The sequence below is a fragment of the Amaranthus tricolor genome, chromosome 16, assembly GCF_026212465.1.
Source record: "Amaranthus tricolor cultivar Red isolate AtriRed21 chromosome 16, ASM2621246v1, whole genome shotgun sequence".
NCBI classification, from domain to species: Eukaryota; Viridiplantae; Streptophyta; class Magnoliopsida; order Caryophyllales; family Amaranthaceae; genus Amaranthus; species Amaranthus tricolor.
In genome coordinates, this window is record NC_080062.1 from 4,059,377 (window position 1) to 4,077,872 (window position 18,496).

Sequence of the window (18,496 nt, forward strand, 5' to 3'; positions counted from 1 at the left end):
GACTTGATCCTGTGTGGGTCCCTATAAAAATTTAGTAGTACTTTCGACCCGTTTAGTTATTTGTAATAAATGGCGGTAATGGAAATAATTTATAGTATACAATTTCAACAAAAGTTTCATATTATTCCTATCGTAATGAAAACTTTCATCACAAAAAATTTTTTTGCTTACAAATTTTCATTACCACCTAATACCACATCTCTCAATGGTAATGCATTGGAATGAATTTTATGAAGAAAATGAGATGATTCAAGTCAAACAAGACCATCAAGGTAACCAAGAAATTAATCAACCAAAATTATACTTATTTTTCATTCTAATTACTACTGTTTATTACCACTTACCAAACGGGTTCGTATTCATTGGCAAAGTGAAGAAAAGTAACTCCGGGTCTCAGGCTCTAAGCGTGTATAGTGAAGCTAGGCTGACGTTTGCAATAGGAAATTTAATTTTTAAAATTCATATTTACCTTAGAGTAATTTTTAATTGTAAAGGCCTTCATCTTCAAATTACCTTTTAAAAATCTAATTTATTTATACCTTAATATTTTCTCCGTTCTTTATATTTTTCTTATTTGAAATAAAAATAGAGAACGTTGACTAAGTTTTTTGAGTGACAAATAGAAAATAAACTACATTTATGTAAGGTCTTATTTGATTTGTTTTCGTGTATTATTTTTTATTATATATTTTTTATAACTTTTTATAATATGTATTTAGAGATATTAAGGCTAAAAAAATATTTTGAAAATTATGCAAAAAGTAAACAGAAAAAGTATTTATAATGACATATTATTATAAATATTACTATTAATAGCAAATTCAAAGAGACAAAAATATAATTTATCAAAGCAAACAAGCAATTATGAATATTACAAACACAAAGTGCTAAAAAAATTGAAACCAAAATGAGATTTTTAGAGTTTAATTTTTCCGCAAGAGAATATTATACTTCTCTTGGGTACTTGGTCCTTCGTTTCTTAATGAAATTCTAATTTGTCATTTTGAGTGTTTTATTTATTAATTTCGTAAAGAATTTTTCTAGTTATAATTTTATTCCTCTTTATTTTAATATTTTTAAATGCTTATGGTTTCTAGTCTCTACTTATCTTCAATGAACTTTATTTAAACACTTTTATATTTGTTATTGTCCCAAATATTTCTCACTAATTTTATTAAAATATTTTTGATTAGTTACAGTCCTTATAATTTTTTCACTAACTTGCTTATAATATTTTGTTAATGTTTATGAACCTCATTTTTTCCTTCATCAAACTTAATATTTAATAAAATAATATATTTACTAGTTTAAAAATTCTATTTATTTACATTAACAGCTACTCTTACTCTTGTGAGAGAATATATCTTAAAAAGACGATATCAAAATAAAAAAGTCAATATTTTTTAATTTAACTTTAATTTATATCAATTAGGCTATTTAATAAATATATTTTACACATCTTCAAAGAGATCATCTCTCACAAGTGACAACAATTCATGTTACATTAATTAATTAATTTACGATGACGTTGTCCTTTACTCTCTTTTGAGGGGCTGCCACTACCTGCCAGCCTCTTTAACAAAATGTCTTGTGGGCACCACGTAGGATGCTCACTTATTGTGGGTCCCATCAGTCAGTTTTGAAGTGGGACCTATTACAGGAGAAAGACTCGGGCGAACATTACGGTGACACATCAGTGCGAAATGAGTCATATCTACGTAAGAGTGGAGTCTAGACCGCTACTAAGATTAGGGAGGCGGTAAAGGCGGTTGTTATAATGTCAATTTTTTTTTTTATTGTGGAATGGCTATTTTTAATACTCATATTTTGTCGCAATAATTTGTTTTTATCCATCCAATTTGTTAATCCCTCGTTACAAAAAAAATAACACCAACTAGAAGTATGATAAAGTGAAAAAAAATAGGTAAAATTAGTAAAAAATACTTCTTTATTCTACTTAATTTTTCTTATTTTTTAATTTCAGTATATTTAATGAATTTGTCTTAAATTTATTTTGGATATAACTTTACCCTTTTAGTCTATTATACCCACCACTTTTGCTACAATTACAAATCTTGTACAAGCTAAGAAAAGGAGTATAAAGATATTATTTATGAAGAGTTAAAAGAAACATGTAAAAGAGACTAAAAAGAAAATTCAGCAAAGCGCGTAAAAGTAAGAAAATATTTAGTCAACATCTCAATTTGTTATTCTTTTAAACCCTTTGAAATTACAAATATGTGATAAAATGCGTGGATGAGAGTATGAAAAATAACAAGGACATTAAAAATATAACAAAGCAAAGGTATAAACTTAAATTATCTCATCAATACGTTAAAAATCTTACTGTTCATGTTGCTTTAAGTTTGTTAATAAAAGCGACATTCTTGTAAAAATATGTTACTTTAATATCAAATTTTAACGAGACTATAGAACACGGAATAGTTGGTTATTATAGCAATTAGAAGATATGACGCAATGTCAACTGTCCTTATCTTAAACCAAGAGGTAAGAGGTAACATATCACGACATATAGTCAACTTGCCATAGTTTGCTATAAATCAAATAATCATGACGCATAAACGTAATCAAACATAAATAATGAGACTAAAAAACGGAAGAAAAGGACGATACTTTTCAATCGTAACCATGCCTTAAGCTTCTAGGTAAGGGTAAAGGAACAGCCATTTTCACGGGTGTAATAATTTTTTGATGCTTCAGTAAAACGTTGATGTCTCAAAGAATGGCAAGGAATTGTCATTCAGTATTCTCCTTTTCTTTTGGTTTTAATAATTATTTTATGTGAATTTTTTTTTGAGAAATGTGACTATTAAAAAAACACGAGGATAATATCATTCACTATCATCTACATGAAATTATATTGTCATTTCTGATAACTATTTACAATACTCTATGCACCGACGCTTTAAAAGGCCGGATTTTGACAGTAAGGATGATTAAAGAGCAAGTAACAATGAAATGTTTAGTAGAGAAAGGAAGTATATCATTAGTTGCTATAGCCTATGGCAAATATTAGTTTCAATAGATTATGTGACTTACTATAGACTAAGGGTGTTTAATGGACCGGATAAAGGTCGGATCGGACTTAAGTTAAATATGGGTAAAATTGGATAAGAGCCATTTAAAACTTAAAATGGACTTTATACACGTCGAGCTTTAAAAGTTTGACCCAGCACGATCCGGCTCGTTTATATTACTTTAAATTACTATAATCCCAATCGATTAATTTATAACAATTAAACAGCTAGTCTTGTGAGAGACCGTCTCTCAGAAAGACGACCTCAAAACAAGAAGCTCACATTTCTATTTTCTCTTTAATTTGTATTAATTGGGCTATTTAGTCCATATATCTAATGCGTTTCTTGGAAAGACCGTCTCTTACAACAATTTGTGATAATTAAATTGTAGAAACGTTAATAATCTCTATTGGCATTGCTATTTGTAATAATTAAATTATTCATCATTATGCTATTTAAAAAAGGCCAATTTTTGACCCTTATTAAGCTCTTTTATAGTCCGCTTTATTTTAATTGGTATAGCCCATTTTTTGGACCGGTCCTTACAACACCCTTTTAAAAACTTAATTCCAAAAAGATTGTCACAGCTAGCTAAAACAATAGATGTGTTTTAGTAGTTGGCCACATGATTAAACTTTCATGGGTCCTCAGAAAATTAGGCATCAGTTGGTAAATGATGATTTTGTGGTTATGAGTGGCTTGTAGCAGCAAAAGGACATTCAAATTGGTTGGTCTAATTCGTTAAGGAGCTCCCTATGTGCATAAAACTTTTGTGGTTTCAAATGCCTGGAAGCTAAGACTTCCATATTGTACAGATACCATAACTAGGGGGATCGCACGTACATGATGTCAGTGATTCACAACAGTTGGTCTTCTATCATACTTCTATGTCGCCGTAGAAGCGCGCATTTCTCCTTGCCCACTCCTTGAAGGAGGCACGGGTATAATTTGCCCGCTATTCTACTCTCCTCCAAACCCTGCATTGTGCGGAATATTAGGTTGCAGACTTTGAATTTGAACATCGTTGAAGCTTGGTGCCTACAGCAATTTGTCTTGGTCGCTGTTAGGTCACTCACGGATGTGCTTCTTTGCCATTCTTTTTACTATTTTTAAAATATTTTTATGGAATTATTTGCAAAGAAACACCTTTTAAAACTCCTTTTTTGTAAATAAACACCTTTTATAATTTTTTTTTATAAAAGAACACCTTTTAAAAGACTTTTTTATAAAAAAAAACATCTTAAAATATTATTTTTTTATTATTATTATTTTTTTATTTTTCCTTTTGTTTTTATTTTTATTTTATTTTTAATTTTTATTATTATTATTTTTTTATTTTTGTTTTTATTTTTATTTTTATTATTATTATTATTATTATTATTATTATTATTATTAATTTTTTTTAAAATTTTGTTTTAAAATAATAATAAAAATTAAAATTAAAAAAAATTAATGTTAATAATAAAAAAATAAAAATAAAAACAAAATCTAAAAAAAAAATTTTTTAAAAATTTTAAAAAAGTTAATAATAATAATAAAAATAAAAAGTATAAAAAATATAAAATAACAATAATAATAATAATAATAAAATAATAATAATAATAATAATAATAATAAAATTAAAATTAATAATAATAATAATAATAATTTAAAATAAAATAAAAATAAAAATAAAAGGAAAAATAAAAATAAAAGGAAAAATAAAAAAATAATAATAAAAAAAATAATAATAAAAAAATTTTTAAAAAATTTTTTAAAAAATTATTATTTTTTTAATTTTTGTTTTTATTTTTATTTTTATTATTATTATTATTATTATTATTATTATTATTTTTATTTATTTTTAATTTTTTTTAAATGATAATAAAAATAAAAAAATTTTAAAAAATTAATATTAATAATAAAAATAAAAATAAAAATAAAAATAAAAATAAAAGTCAACGCCGGAAAGTTGACAAATGGCATAGTCAACGCCGGAAAGTTGACAAAAGTCACTGGAAACTGATTTAAGGTGTTTTTTTTTTAAAAAAAGTCTCTTAAAAGGTGTTTTTTTACAAAAAAATTATAAAAGGTGTTTCTTTACAAAAAAGGGGTTTTAAAAGGTGTTTCTTTGCAAATAATTCTATTTTTATGTGATATTATTATTAATTAAAAATTTATTTTATGAACTTTTTAAAAACGGGTCAAAGTGGATCGTATTTAAACGGGCTTTGACCAGCCCGACCCTTTTAACATTTGACATAACGCGCCCCGACCCATTTAATTTTTGATCCGATTCCCGTTGAACACCTCTAATTAGAGTTGATCTACTGCGGATATAGCCTGATCTCAAAGGTGGAGTCTAAGGCGTACAGTGGTCTAAACGGAGTAAAAAGAAACATAGGTTAGGGAAGGTCAGACATTTATGAGACCCACAACGTAAAAAACCGAGGTTCATATTGAGGAAAATAAAACGAGATAGCAAGACTGTGAATCATCCATCAGCTCCAATAGCCAGCTGTGTGGAATCGTAGCGACAAACTTGGTACACCTAATAAATCTCCAGTCACAACAAAGAGTGCACAGTATCTGAGGGTGAGCAACTGAGCATACAGCTAAAATGGTTTTCAACACTGAGTTAATCAGTTCAATGTTCTTACAGCCTACAAAAAAAAAAACAAGCGCAATTTGAATATATAGAACATGGAAACAATTGAACAGGTACTAGAATATATATATGAAACCACAAATTAGCCATACAATGTTGCTTGCATAATACTCCCTCCGAACTAATTTAGTTGTCCCATTTACTTGGGCACGGTTATTAAGGATAGTGTGGGGTCCATTAAAAAAGATAAATAGTGAGGGGTAAGTAGTGAAGGGTATTGAGTAAGTAAGGTATATTGGGGTATATTCGTAATTACGTGTGTGAACTAAGGATATTTAGGTAAAAAAAGATCGACAAAAATAGAAATGTGACAACTAAAATGACTTTGCCAAATAAAGAAATGGAACAACTAAAATAGTTCGGAGGGAGTAGATCAAGAGGTAAATAGTATAAATAGAGGACGAAAGGTAAGAGAAAGGTATTCATTCATTTATAAGAGATTGAGGATGAATTCTTTACCATATTGAAGAGCCATAAGCCTCTCGAAAGCTTTTACTACCATTTTAATCTTTCTAGGTTACAATTCGTCTACATTTTACATACAATCCAATGATCCGTACACTATCAATTTAATGTGACTTATATTGAGGAGCCACAATTTGTTGTACAATTCGTCTACATTATGACCTTTGTGAAGGTGAAAATTAGCTAAAACCCAAGAGAATCAAACCCCTCTTCAAACAATTGACTTAAACCATTTCGTCATTCCCCATGAAATTTTTTACAATGGATATATATATATATATGATATATATGCACTATAGGTTAAAGAATCTTATATAATTTCACTCGAATCCTTCAATTTGAAAGAATGAAAAACAAAACTTTAGTAGAATTCTGAAAAGATGACTTCAAAGAATGGGAAAAGAATTCAGTCAGGATTAGAGGAGGTGTTTAATGGCTGGGTCAGTTCAAAATTTAAATGGGACGGATTGGGCCGGGTCAGGTCAAAATTTAAATGGGATGGATCATATCAAATTTAAACAGGTCGGAGCAGGTCAAAGCCCATTTAAACCCGACGTACTTTGACCCGTTTTTTAAAAGTTTATATAATAGTTTTTATTCTACTATATTGTCCATTAGGTCGACTTGCCTATATATGCAATAATAATATAATATCATATATAAATATATTTTAAAGGGTTTTTCTCACTTATACCCCCGTACTTTTAAAAAATTCTCAGCTGTACCCAATAAATTTACCAATTCTCAATTGTACCCAATAATTAGTATTAATTTAGCAACAATAACCATTTTTTACCCACAACTTAACAACAGTTATCTTTGGGTTTTGGTGAGAAATTTCTCTCCAAATATCACGTGACTATAATCCCCAACACTTCATTTCCACCTTCCTTCATCATTTTCAATTTCCTTCTTCACTGAGCAATTCTAAAATAGCTACTGTTCAAAGAGTAATTCTAAAAAAAAAAAAAGTTGATATAAGCCATATTCACATTATAATGCTACTGGTAATGAAAAGCTTTGTTTAGTCATTGGTATAAAAATTCATCTGATTTGTCATTAACTTCATATAAATACCATTTACAAAATGTTCAAAAAGTAATTCATAGCAATATCCTAAAATAAAGATCAGAGTAGCAAAAAAAATCAAACACTACAGTTAAGGCAAAATACCCAGTTGAGGTTCTTGTGATATCATGTTATCAATTAGATCAGGAGTGGTGATGTTCATAGCATTCTTTCCCTTTTTGCTTCTTTTTGAACCCCTTGACTCACTGGTTGAAGCATGGTCAGTTTCTATAGTGACATTGGTGTCAATATACTCATGTGCATTTCCAGCAATCATCATTTCAATTAGGTTGAAGTCAGAGTCTGCATTTCATCACACATATCATTCAACACATCTATTAGCAAACACTTATCAATGTCATTGATCACAATTTTGACAAACTTGCTCATATATACTATTTTGAGAATCCTATCCGACATTCTGCATACAAATATTGGTAAATTAACTCAAATTCAACAACACACTTTTTGTACATCAAATTTAAATAAAAGTAAAATGTAATTTGTAAAAATTCAATCACGCAAGCAATAGTATACAACAATTCACAATCAACAAACTTGCTAAAAACACATGCAATTCAAATCATAAATCCATAAGTGATTGCAAATGATTTTTTAAAATCATAAATTCAAAAACTTTACCTTGATTATTTTGATGTAATCAACTCAAACCACAATCTCGTCTACTGTAATCAAGAAACTAACCACAATATCTCATCTACACAATCATAATTATTAAGATGCAATTACTATTAATTTTGGGTTTAATTGGGTAAAAGTAAGCAAATGAAGAAGATGAAGGTGGAATTTTAATGGAGCAGAGTAGAGTACAGAGAAGTTATCCCGATTGAAGAGGAAGGGAATGAAAGGGTTTTTCCTTTAACCCTTACTTTCCTTTATTTTTTTTTTTAAAAAATTCAAAAAATATTACTAACGCCTTAAATAAATCTAACTAACTGGTGTTAAATTGTCAATAAAAAATGATTATTGTTGCTGAATTAATAAATTTTTAAAAGTACGTGGGTATAAGTGAGAAAAACCCTATTTTTAAAAAGTGGTAAATATTTTTTGAATTTCTATAATTATCCTACCAGGCCCAACTCAACTCTTTACACTAAGATCCGTTAATTACCTGAACCGTTATTGATCCGACCCACTAATAACCTATTAAAATGTGACCTGACCTTAACCTATTGGGTCGACTCGCCCCATTTAATGAATGATGACCAATTCAAAGTTAGTTTCCAGAATTTTAGTGGCTTAGAATGCTAATAGTGTTTTAGTGGCTATTATTGGGTGTTATATTTTTACTTCGTAAAATTAGCAAGTGTGATTAACTGATTATCCTATTTTTAGTGTATTCTCAAACATCTCTCAAGAAAAATAACCGTTGGGACCCACCCTGAGATTCAAAAACCGTAATTAGCTAATGCTATAAAATCCCCCCAAATTCAATTTACTCACCCTTCAATCTGCTCTCTCTGCTCTTTCTCTCTCTTTCTAATTGCACCGGATCTAACATTTTCATTAGCTGCTTTTCGTTCTCAATTGTCTAATTCCTTTTGTTTTGCAGGGTTTAATTTCATTTTTGTTTTGTTTTGTCGTTGTTATTGCCATTGTATTATCTATTGTTTGTTTGCCTTTTGTGTTTCGTTATTGTGTTTGCAGGAATTTAAGAAATGGATTCACGAGGAATGAATCGACAAATCTCTTTTCCCAGGAGGAACTCTAAAGAAAATGTAAATTTTCGTAACCCTAAAAGTTATTATTCAATTTCTCGTTTAATTCTATCAATAAATCGAAGAAGTTATTTCCAGTTGAGTCTTGATCTACGATTTAATGAGTGATTTTACTGCAATTGTTTTATTTGATTTTTTTTATACTATTCATCAAATACTCTTAATCTATATTATATTTTGAATTTAGATGTCAAAATATAGTTAATTGAGATATTTAAGATTGTTTATTCAGTTAATTAATTTCGAAATTACTAAGACTGTTTTTTTTTCTGAATTTATGTACTACAAGTAAAGAAAGATGTAAAATCTTTTTGATTTTGATGTATTAAAGAGAGATAAAATCTTAATCAAAATTTTGACAATATACGAAACTTTTGGATCTGAATTTCTTTTCCCGATACAAAATGGTAATTAGTTTTAAAAAAAGAGAATACAACTGCTTTTCTGCAAAATTACATTACGATTTAGAAATAGATGTCAAATTTGTGCTAAATTAAGCTGTAATTTGAATTTGGCTTAATCATTAGTTTGTTTCAATGGTGCTTCGTTTGTGACTGGTTTTACTTTTAACAGTTGGACAGGTTTATACCAAATCGATCAGCTATGGATTTTGATTACGCACACTACATGTTGACTGATGGGAGAAAAGGTAAGGAAAATTCTGCAGCTAACTCTCCATCAAAGGAGGCTTATCGGAAGAAGCTGAGGGAGGTATTCAACATGAACAGGCCAAGGATTCTTGCATTCAAGAACAAGCCACCAACTCCAGTTCAATTTATGCCCCCGGAGTATGCCACTGTCCAACAATCCAAGCCCGTTAAACCTCGCACTCGCAGGCACATTCCTCAGGTATACTTATTCATGAGGAAATATGGTTCAGTGAACTGACATGATCATTTGTGTATATGTTCTAATATGAGAGTGATGGTTATTGCAGACTTCAGAGCGCACTTTGGATGCCCCTGATATTTTAGATGATTACTACTTGAATCTACTGGATTGGGGTTGCAGCAATGTACTAGCTATTGCTCTTGGAACCACAGTATACCTTTGGGATGCATCTAGTGGTTCTAGTTCAGAACTTGTCACTGTTGATGATGATAAAGGCCCAGTAACCAGTGTTAATTGGGGTCCTGATGGCCGTCACATTGCTGTTGGGCTGAACAATGCTGAGGTTCAGCTTTGGGATTCTACAGCAAATCAACAGGTAGCTCCTCTTAGAAGTTCAATTTAACAATTTGTTATTCTTAGTTGTTGATTTCATTTGACAAAATATTTTATACCTGAAGGTGAGGACTTTAAGAGGTGGTCATCGAGCTCGTGTTGGGTCACTAGCATGGAACAACAGCATCCTCACGACTGGATCAATGGACGGTAAAATTATCAATAATGATGTGAGGATTAGAGATCACATTGTGGAGACTTACAGAGGACACCACGAACAGGTTTGTGGGTTGAAATGGTCCGGTTCTGGAAGCCAGCTAGCTAGTGGTGGTAATGACAACCTTCTTCATATTTGGGATAGATCAATGGCATCTTCCAATTCTGCTACACAGTATTTGTATAGGCTCGAAAACCACACAGCCGCAGTAAAAGCCCTGGCCTGGTGCCCATTCCAGGCTAATTTGTTGGCTTCCGGAGGAGGTGGAGGTGACCGATGCATCAAGTTCTGGAACACCCACACTGGAGCATGCTTGAACTCGGTTGACACTGGGTCCCAAGTTTGTTCTCTATTGTGGAGCAAGAATGAGCGCGAGCTTCTGAGCTCACATGGTTTCACTCAGAACCAGCTGACCTTGTGGAAATACCCATCAATGGCGAAAATGGCTGAGCTAACAGGGCATACTTCTAGAGTACTATTTATGGCTCAGGTACTTATATGGTTTCTAGCTTTCTTTCAATTAGCATATGATTGGATTGGATGCATCTTCTTTTAACTGCTATTCCGTTATTTGGTACAGAGTCCAGACGGATCCACAGTTGCTTCAGCTGCAGGAGACGAGACACTAAGGTTTTGGAATGTGTTTGGAACACCTGAAGTTGCTAAAGCTGCACCAAAAGCAGCTCCTGAGCCATTTGCCTTTGTTAATCGCATACGATGACCCTGTGGGTTTGTAGGATTTTACGTTTGTAAGTACAATCCCCATTATGGAGATGGTACATTTTTAAAAATTTTTGAAGGAAATATGATAGGATTGTAGATAGTTTACAAAATGTTCACTTGTAATAAAGCCGTATCATCCTTTATGGCTATAGGGTTGTCGTTTTTCTTCCCACCCCATAACTTGCTCATAATTCTTATGAGCGAGATACACTTGTAATAAATAGTTGTGACCGTTAATGAAGTATGTTGAGTGTCTATCTCAACCTTTTCTAGTTCAAACATCACCATTTGTTGTACTTTGTTCAAACATTAAATTTGACTTTAATTATCAACATGCTCTTTCAAGTTCAATTCCTCTCTCTGAAACTAAGTGATCATTGTAGTGAATAGTGATGGCAAATGAGTCGGATGGGTATGGTGGTATGCCCTCTCACATATCTACATCGACCGAAAATTTTCATACTCATCACCTATGACAGTTAAAATTTTAATATCATATTTTCCCTACTTGCTTTTGCAGTCAACCCCATCCCCACTAGGACGTTTCAAACAATTTAGAGGCCATAAATGAAAAGTCGAACATGGAACTTTTTTCATTTTTTCATTTGTTTATCATTACATTTACTGTTACTATTATTACCAATGTCCTAGTAAAAATATCAATAATATTTACTCTATTATTTTGTTAGATTTATATTTTATTGTGAGACAAATTTACCATCTAAAACAATAAACTTTCACTAAAAAAATATAGAAATTAAAGCAATAAAGTCATATTCAAAGGCAAACAACCAAATTTCCAAACTTTTTCACAAATGACAATTTATTTTTCACCTAAAATCAAGAATTATAAGCAATAAATTAACTTTTACTTATCTACTACTAATTAGTAATATTTTGATTTTCAAATGGTAATAAAATTCAATATTTTTTATGTTTTTCTTACCACAAACACGAGAGAATAATCCTGATGTTTTTTACTCTAAAGAAAATCATGTTGATGTCAATTAAAGGTCAATAATGTCGACCAACATTGATATAACTAGAAAGGTCATTAATAAAATTAAGTGATTTTAAAGAGGAAGACATGAAGTTTTGTATATAAATAATGTATAAGATAGAGAAAAAGTAGATTGAAGATGAATGAGGCTATATACCTTCTACAACTACTGCACCACAAAGCCAACCCTATTGTTAGAGCAAGCACCAAATCACCCTAGTGTGGAGGGTCTTCGAGGTGTCGTGATGAGGATGCGACGAAGAACAAAGGCAAGGCTCGAGGTGATAATTACTCGAGCAAGGCAGTAGCAGCCAGAGGCCACTAAAGGGGCGCTCAATCAGTTGAGCAAGGTTGGCTCGGTCGAGCCAAGTTGCTACTGCTCAACAGAAGTTTGGAACAACACTCGACTGTCGAGCAGGTCTGCTCGATCGAGCAGGCTCCAGTACACGAGTTCAGCGAGTTTCTGTTTTATTTGCGGGATTTGTTTGGGCTTTAAGCCATTGGTCCTAGGGCTTCTAATATGTGCTAGGCTATATAAGGGAGCCTTAGAACATCACTAGAAGTAAGAAGAAAGACAAATACACTAGAGAAACTAGGGCATTGGCCATTAGAGTGTTTTCTTTGTGTTAATGTCATTTGTGGAGTTTCACCATTAAAATTGAAACCTTTATGGGTTAAGAGTGAGCTCTTAACTATTACAAGTTGAGTCATTAGTGTAATTGAGATTATATTAATAATAAGATACTTTATTTGAGGGGAGCTATCCATTGATACCTCATAAACACATTGTTGTTGTTGTTTTTTGTGTCTTTTGTTTGTGCTCTGTTTTTCACTCATCTTCTACTCATAGTTCTACCATTGTTGGGTCCGAGCTATTCTATTTCACTTATAAGTGAGCAAGAAGGGTATGTGTCTCGGACTCATCTAAAAAACTAGAAAAATGACACTTTTATATTTGATAGTTAGGGTTCTATACAAAATATTTATTAATTTGGGGCTCATAATTAATATTTTACCCCGGACCTTTCAAATCTCAGGGAAAGCCCTGCTGCACTGGCACCCCAACTTTTTGTTGATTTAGAGTTAATGGCTGAACCTGTTAATGTGTTAGATAAACGTTATAAGGCCTGGTCGAGCGGTGGTCAAGCGGTGTGGGAAATAGCTTCTGCTGCTTGTCTTTCTTTTTTCATGTATCCCCACGGGCTCCTATACCACTTACACTTTGTATTTGGTGTGAATTCTTGCACTCCAAACCTTTACATGTTAAAGTTTACATTTCCATACAATCAATCACAAATGTGTGATGTGTTATCTTTTAACTACACTAATACATTTTATTAATTTTCTTAATCTTATTCTCGATTAGAAGTTACAAATAATGAAATAATCCTAACAAATTCCATATAAATCAATTGCAAAAAAGTTACACGATAAGGAATAAGGGTGCAACTTTTATGGCAATTTCTGTTTATATTTAGGAGGTTAAATGAACATAAAAACGTTACTGCATACACAGATCAAAATTTTCGATCCTTACTATAAGATTATTATAAATAAACTAAATTGATATTGAATTTTAACATATATCTATAATAGAGCATAATTTTATATTTATCATAAAATATAATTTGGTTGATATTAATAAGAAAAATTTTGTAAAAAAAAAAATCAATATTGTTGATTGACTCAAAATACCTTAAACTATCATTTAACTTTGTATACCTCTAAATCAGTGACGTTCGTGATATTGTATGGGCCCTAGACAAATTGAAAAAAATGGACCCTCCATACCTTCAACTATCATTTAACTCTATATACCCCCAAGACCCAAGTATTGACTACTGCTAATTGAATCAGAATAACTAAAAAACAACTGGTTTAAAATAATGTCCATATTGTTTAAGGTTAAGTATCCCAATACTTAAGAGTATATTATGTTAATGATGATATTTTGAGTCAATCAGCTATAGTCGAAAGGTTTTTTTATAATTATTCCTGATAATAAGAAAAATAAAATATTTATTGGCTTGTTGAATAATTGCCTTTTTACCCTTAGTTTTTTTTGGCAGAAAAAATATAAATATAATTGCGACCTGTTATTAAGATTAATTGTTTCAGAATTATTAGGAAGTGCTTAGTAGTCAGCATTCTAGGTTGTGTGTTGATAGATAAATTTATTGATGTGGTACCTTTAAAGTACTTTGCTCAATAGAAGCCAGACGAAACAAGCCAAAAATATGATTCAATTAAATTTGATCAATTATAACAAACTTATTAAATCCAAAATCAATCTACCATTTCCTTTATGCTATATTTGGTAATGATGATTTCATTTGAAAATATAAATTTGACTCAAATTTAGTGTTCGATAAATAATAAAATTTTGAATTTGAGTTAAATCTATCATTGTTATAAAAGTGTTTAAAAATGAGAATTTGATAATGACTTTCCAAACCATATTATTATCAAATTTTTTATTAATAATTTCATAATTTAATTATTTATTTTTATTTTTCTCTCTTCTACTCTCATTTAAAAGAATTACATGCATTAGAATGACAAAGAGTATAGTAAATCCAGCCAAAAAGTTAAAAATAAAAGATAAAAAAAATGTTGAAGTCATTGTAAAAAGAATAATAATGCACTAGCTAGGAATAATTAGTAAATGGTGATCATGTGGTTATGAATGTCCTGCACCAACAAGATCTACAAAATGGTGGGTCTGATTTTGTTAGTTGAACAAACTGTTATTATACTGCTAAAGAACACATAGATTATAAATATAACATTCGTCATCCTTAAATTATTTTACCTACTATTAATTAATTAGTTGGTAGTACGAATTTATAAATTTAATTTTTTTATTATAAAGGTTATTTGTCAAATATCTCTATATTCTTTATAACTTGTAAAACTGATGATCTTTGTGAAATGTGAAAATCTCATATAACTCTACTTGAAACGTTTAAATTCATAATTTTCATTTCTTTTTTAATATGAAAAGTGATTAGATGTGTACTGGGCTCTTATAAATTAAGGAAATAGTCTGGAAAAAATAACGTTAACAATTAAACTAAGACCATCATTTAACCACACCTTTTTTATTTTCAGAAATAAACATTTTTCGTACATATAAAATGTGAGCCCAAATTTTATATGGGCTAAGTCCATAAGTGTTCACTAAATTAAACCTTGAGTCTCACTGTAAATACACCATTTTAGGATAATAAAGGAAACTGATATTTTTGTCCCTAAGACAATATTAAACTTTCTCTCTCTAAATACTATTTCTATATCATATAACTAACATTTGAGTACCAACTTGAACATCGGAGGCACACCTTTGTACACCTCGAGTTCTTGGTGTTATTTTACAAGAATTTTATGATTTCTAACCAATCATCATACTATCATCACAACTACCAAAGAAATAATAATAATGTAGGTAAAAACAAGCAATATGCCATCACGAACATGCCAAGTACCTCACAAGCTCACCTTACTTAATTAAACTAACTATATCTATAGGATTCCCTTCATAAACAAATAAAATAATAATTATAATATGTTATTTTGAATTTCTTTTCAGATCAGTTAGAAAATAATGATAATTATGAGTTAACTTAGTAGTTAAAGATTATTCCTTATATCTTGTGATAGGTGCTCAATGATTACTACATATTGGAAGATTTGCCTATAGAAGATTAGGCTTACCACGGAATAAATATAAAAAAAAAAATCAATTAATAGTTTTCACTAGCTTTGCTTATCGCTTTTGCAACTTTATTAATGAAGTTAATACAAACTCATGAAAGATAAAAGTTTAATTTTTGTTAGAATGTACCATCAGTCATACGAAAGTTCATCTTTCTATAAAAAAAAAAAAAATGAATTGTTACGTATCAATCAAAATTCTCAAAAATCCTTTTCACTATATCAAGCAATCAACTAGATGCAACCACAAACAAACTTGTTATTATTATCATCAGTGATTCTCTCTCTGGATTAATCTCTCTAAAATAATCTAGCATCAGCCAAACTTGACATTCCCCATGTCTCTCTTTGTTGGGTTACTCCCTCCTACTTGGAGGAAGAGCCCATTTAGTGTTTAATATTGGGCTTTAATATATTATAGGCTAATATATTAATTAAAATAAAAACTATAAAAAGTTGGAAAACTATAAAAACAAAATAAGGCAGCAGCATATTATATGACATATACTATTCGCACAAAAGAAACAGAAAAGCTGGCCACATTGAAGAAACGGTACAACTTGATATTGCGTCGAGCCATTCGTATTTCGTTTTGCGTCAAATTTTGACACGGTGTTCCTGCCTACCCAACCTACATATTCAACTGTTGGATTGTCGTTTTGTGCATTATAAGTGGGTAATTTGTATTTTGCCCTAATTTACCCTATTTGTCATTTTACCACTTTTAATGATATTTTAGGGTTGTTTAGTGTTCGTATTGCCTCTAGTATTGTCTAGAGAGGATTTTGGTTGTACCCATTAATTTTATTGGTAATTAGTGGAAGAGTTTGGTACCACTTACGGTCTCGTGATTTTTTTTTCCACATTGGGTTTCCAAGTAAAATATCATGTGTTTTACTTTTCGCATTGAATCGGTTATTTTTGTTCATCAAACAATACAAGGGAAAAAAGTGTGTGTGATATACTGCCACTTTGCCACTTTTCTCGACACTCTTTTACTTGCATCTTTCATTATTCGAACTCTCTAATATTGTCTGAACATTGTATGAGTCGTCCGGACATAATCATACCCTATTACCGGCGACCTCATCAATCGGACACATCATCAATTGCAACTCCTTGGACTTCAATTTTGGTATCCTCTATGATATTTGCATTACAAATCTAATTAAATTTTATCCAAAAAAAAGTTTCAATTTTCAAATAATATAAATGTATTTATTGGGCCTCTATCATAAAAATTCCACAATGAGCATTCCCAAGGCACTTTCTAGCATCAACCTTGGCTAAAACAATGTTATCAATTATCATATCCTTTGATTTAGCCTCAAGATAAGCATTCATTCCAATATTTTTAACTATGAAGTATTGTTCTAACACTTTTTTCATAGACACCCCAACTAACAAATGTGTAAAAAATATAAGAGAATATAAAAAAATTGGTTAAAAAAAATATTAAGGACTACATTACTTGAAACATTTGGGAATCACAAACATTTTAAAAATCTAAAATAAAGTTAGTGAAATATATATATATATATATATATATATATATATATATATATATATATATATATATATATATATATATATATATATATATATATATATATATATATATATATAGATACCCAAAATATTAAAAAAATATATTAAACTAAGTGACCAAGAATAATAATATCAAAAACATATTATATAAATTAAAAGGATTTTTTGGTGAAATAACAAAAAAAAAAATGAGAACATCAAGTTGGAACAAAAAAAGAGGAGAGAAATAAAAGATTGTAAAAAGTGTTTTATAGACTTAGTCTAGACTATTAGTTTGCACCAATCTAATAATAACAAATATTTCTCAATAATTGTATTTATTAAATGAAAGTTTTTACGTAGTTATTTTTATTTATATGTATTTCATATATTAAATATTTTTGACTATAGCAGTTTTAGGATTCATCTGTGGTCTATGGATATTTCTCAAGCCGAGAGACTCTTTAGCCGCACTCTTCTTTATGCGTATGAGTGGCCACCTTTATTCCCTCTCCAAACCCTATCATAGTTCCTATATGAGCGGAATATACTAGGCATTGATGATCATATCAATAATTATACTTTTAAATGAAAATATTTATTTTTTTTATTTTTTAAAATTAATACACAATAAAATACTTCATAATATATGAATCAATTTATACAACACTTTATATGCTCATTAAGGGGGTGTTTGGCAATTAATTCTAATTGGTTATTAGCTGTTAGCTTTTTTAGTTGACTTGTTTAACCAGTTGGAAATGTTGGCTGTTTTTGTTGGCTTTTAAATTAGCTAAAAAAACTAACTATTTGTGGAGATGTTTGGTAAATTTAAGTATTAACCATTAGCTATTTATTAGTGAAAAAGTGGGTCAACAAGCCAAAAGCCAACCAAAAAACCTACTTCGCTGGATAAGTTTTTCATTTTAGCTTAAAAGTCAGTTTCTCAATTACTTTAAAAGCCATTTACCAAATATTTTTTAGCTATTAATTAACTAACAAGTCAAAAACCAATTAAAAATCTAACTAAAAAATTATGAACCAAACGCACCTAAATGATTTTTTTTTTTTTTTAAGAAAAGAGATCAAATTTTCTTTCAATCAACAGCAGCAAAAAATTAACCGTTGGAATTGAGAACGTGTAAACCGACGACTCCATCTGTCCTCCTCAACTCAACTTTATATTCTCAACAA

The 18,496-nt window shown here is 30.1% G+C and overlaps 2 protein-coding genes across 3 annotated transcripts; one reads left to right on the plus strand and one right to left on the minus strand.

The window, feature by feature from the left end:
* Positions 1–5,038: 5,038 nt before the first annotated feature.
* Positions 5,039–8,201, minus strand: LOC130803014 (uncharacterized). Its single transcript, XM_057667158.1, has 3 exons — positions 7,861–8,201; positions 7,324–7,521; positions 5,039–5,680 (listed from the first exon to the last, which is right to left on the minus strand). The coding sequence occupies exons 2-3, from the start codon at positions 7,496–7,498 to the stop codon at positions 5,472–5,474; spliced, it is 384 nt and encodes a 127-aa protein (XP_057523141.1). The 5' UTR covers positions 7,499–7,521; positions 7,861–8,201; the 3' UTR covers positions 5,039–5,471.
* Positions 8,202–8,564: 363 nt separating this feature from the next.
* LOC130803015 (cell division cycle 20.2, cofactor of APC complex-like) lies at positions 8,565–11,412 on the plus strand. 2 transcript variants are annotated; one of them, XM_057667161.1, is made up of 6 exons: positions 8,895–8,957; positions 9,531–9,606; positions 9,686–9,806; positions 9,895–10,164; positions 10,247–10,828; positions 10,919–11,412. In XM_057667161.1, exons 3-6 carry the CDS (start codon positions 9,735–9,737, stop codon positions 11,057–11,059), a joined length of 1,065 nt encoding a protein of 354 aa, XP_057523144.1. In that variant the 5' UTR covers positions 8,895–8,957; positions 9,531–9,606; positions 9,686–9,734; the 3' UTR covers positions 11,060–11,412. The 2 variants fall into 2 exon arrangements, with proteins under 2 accessions (XP_057523143.1, XP_057523144.1); XM_057667160.1 differs by having other exon boundaries at positions 8,565–8,957; positions 9,531–9,806.
* Positions 11,413–18,496: the final 7,084 nt, after the last annotated feature.

Excerpts from the sequence above, each read along its gene's own strand:
- LOC130803014 (XM_057667158.1), bottom strand. The coding sequence starts at position 7,498 with ATGATGATTGCTGGAAATGCACATGAGTATATTGACACCAATGTCACT. Across the intron at positions 5,681-7,323 it reads ATCACAAGAACCTCAACTGG|GCTGTAAGAACATTGAACTG; the intron begins GTATTTTGCCTT and ends TTTTTTTTGTAG.
- LOC130803015 (XM_057667160.1), top strand. The coding sequence starts at position 8,898 with ATGGATTCACGAGGAATGAATCGACAAATCTCTTTTCCCAGGAGGAAC. Across the intron at positions 9,807-9,894 it reads CTCGCAGGCACATTCCTCAG|ACTTCAGAGCGCACTTTGGA; the intron begins GTATACTTATTC and ends TGGTTATTGCAG. Across the intron at positions 10,165-10,246 it reads ATTCTACAGCAAATCAACAG|GTGAGGACTTTAAGAGGTGG; the intron begins GTAGCTCCTCTT and ends TTATACCTGAAG.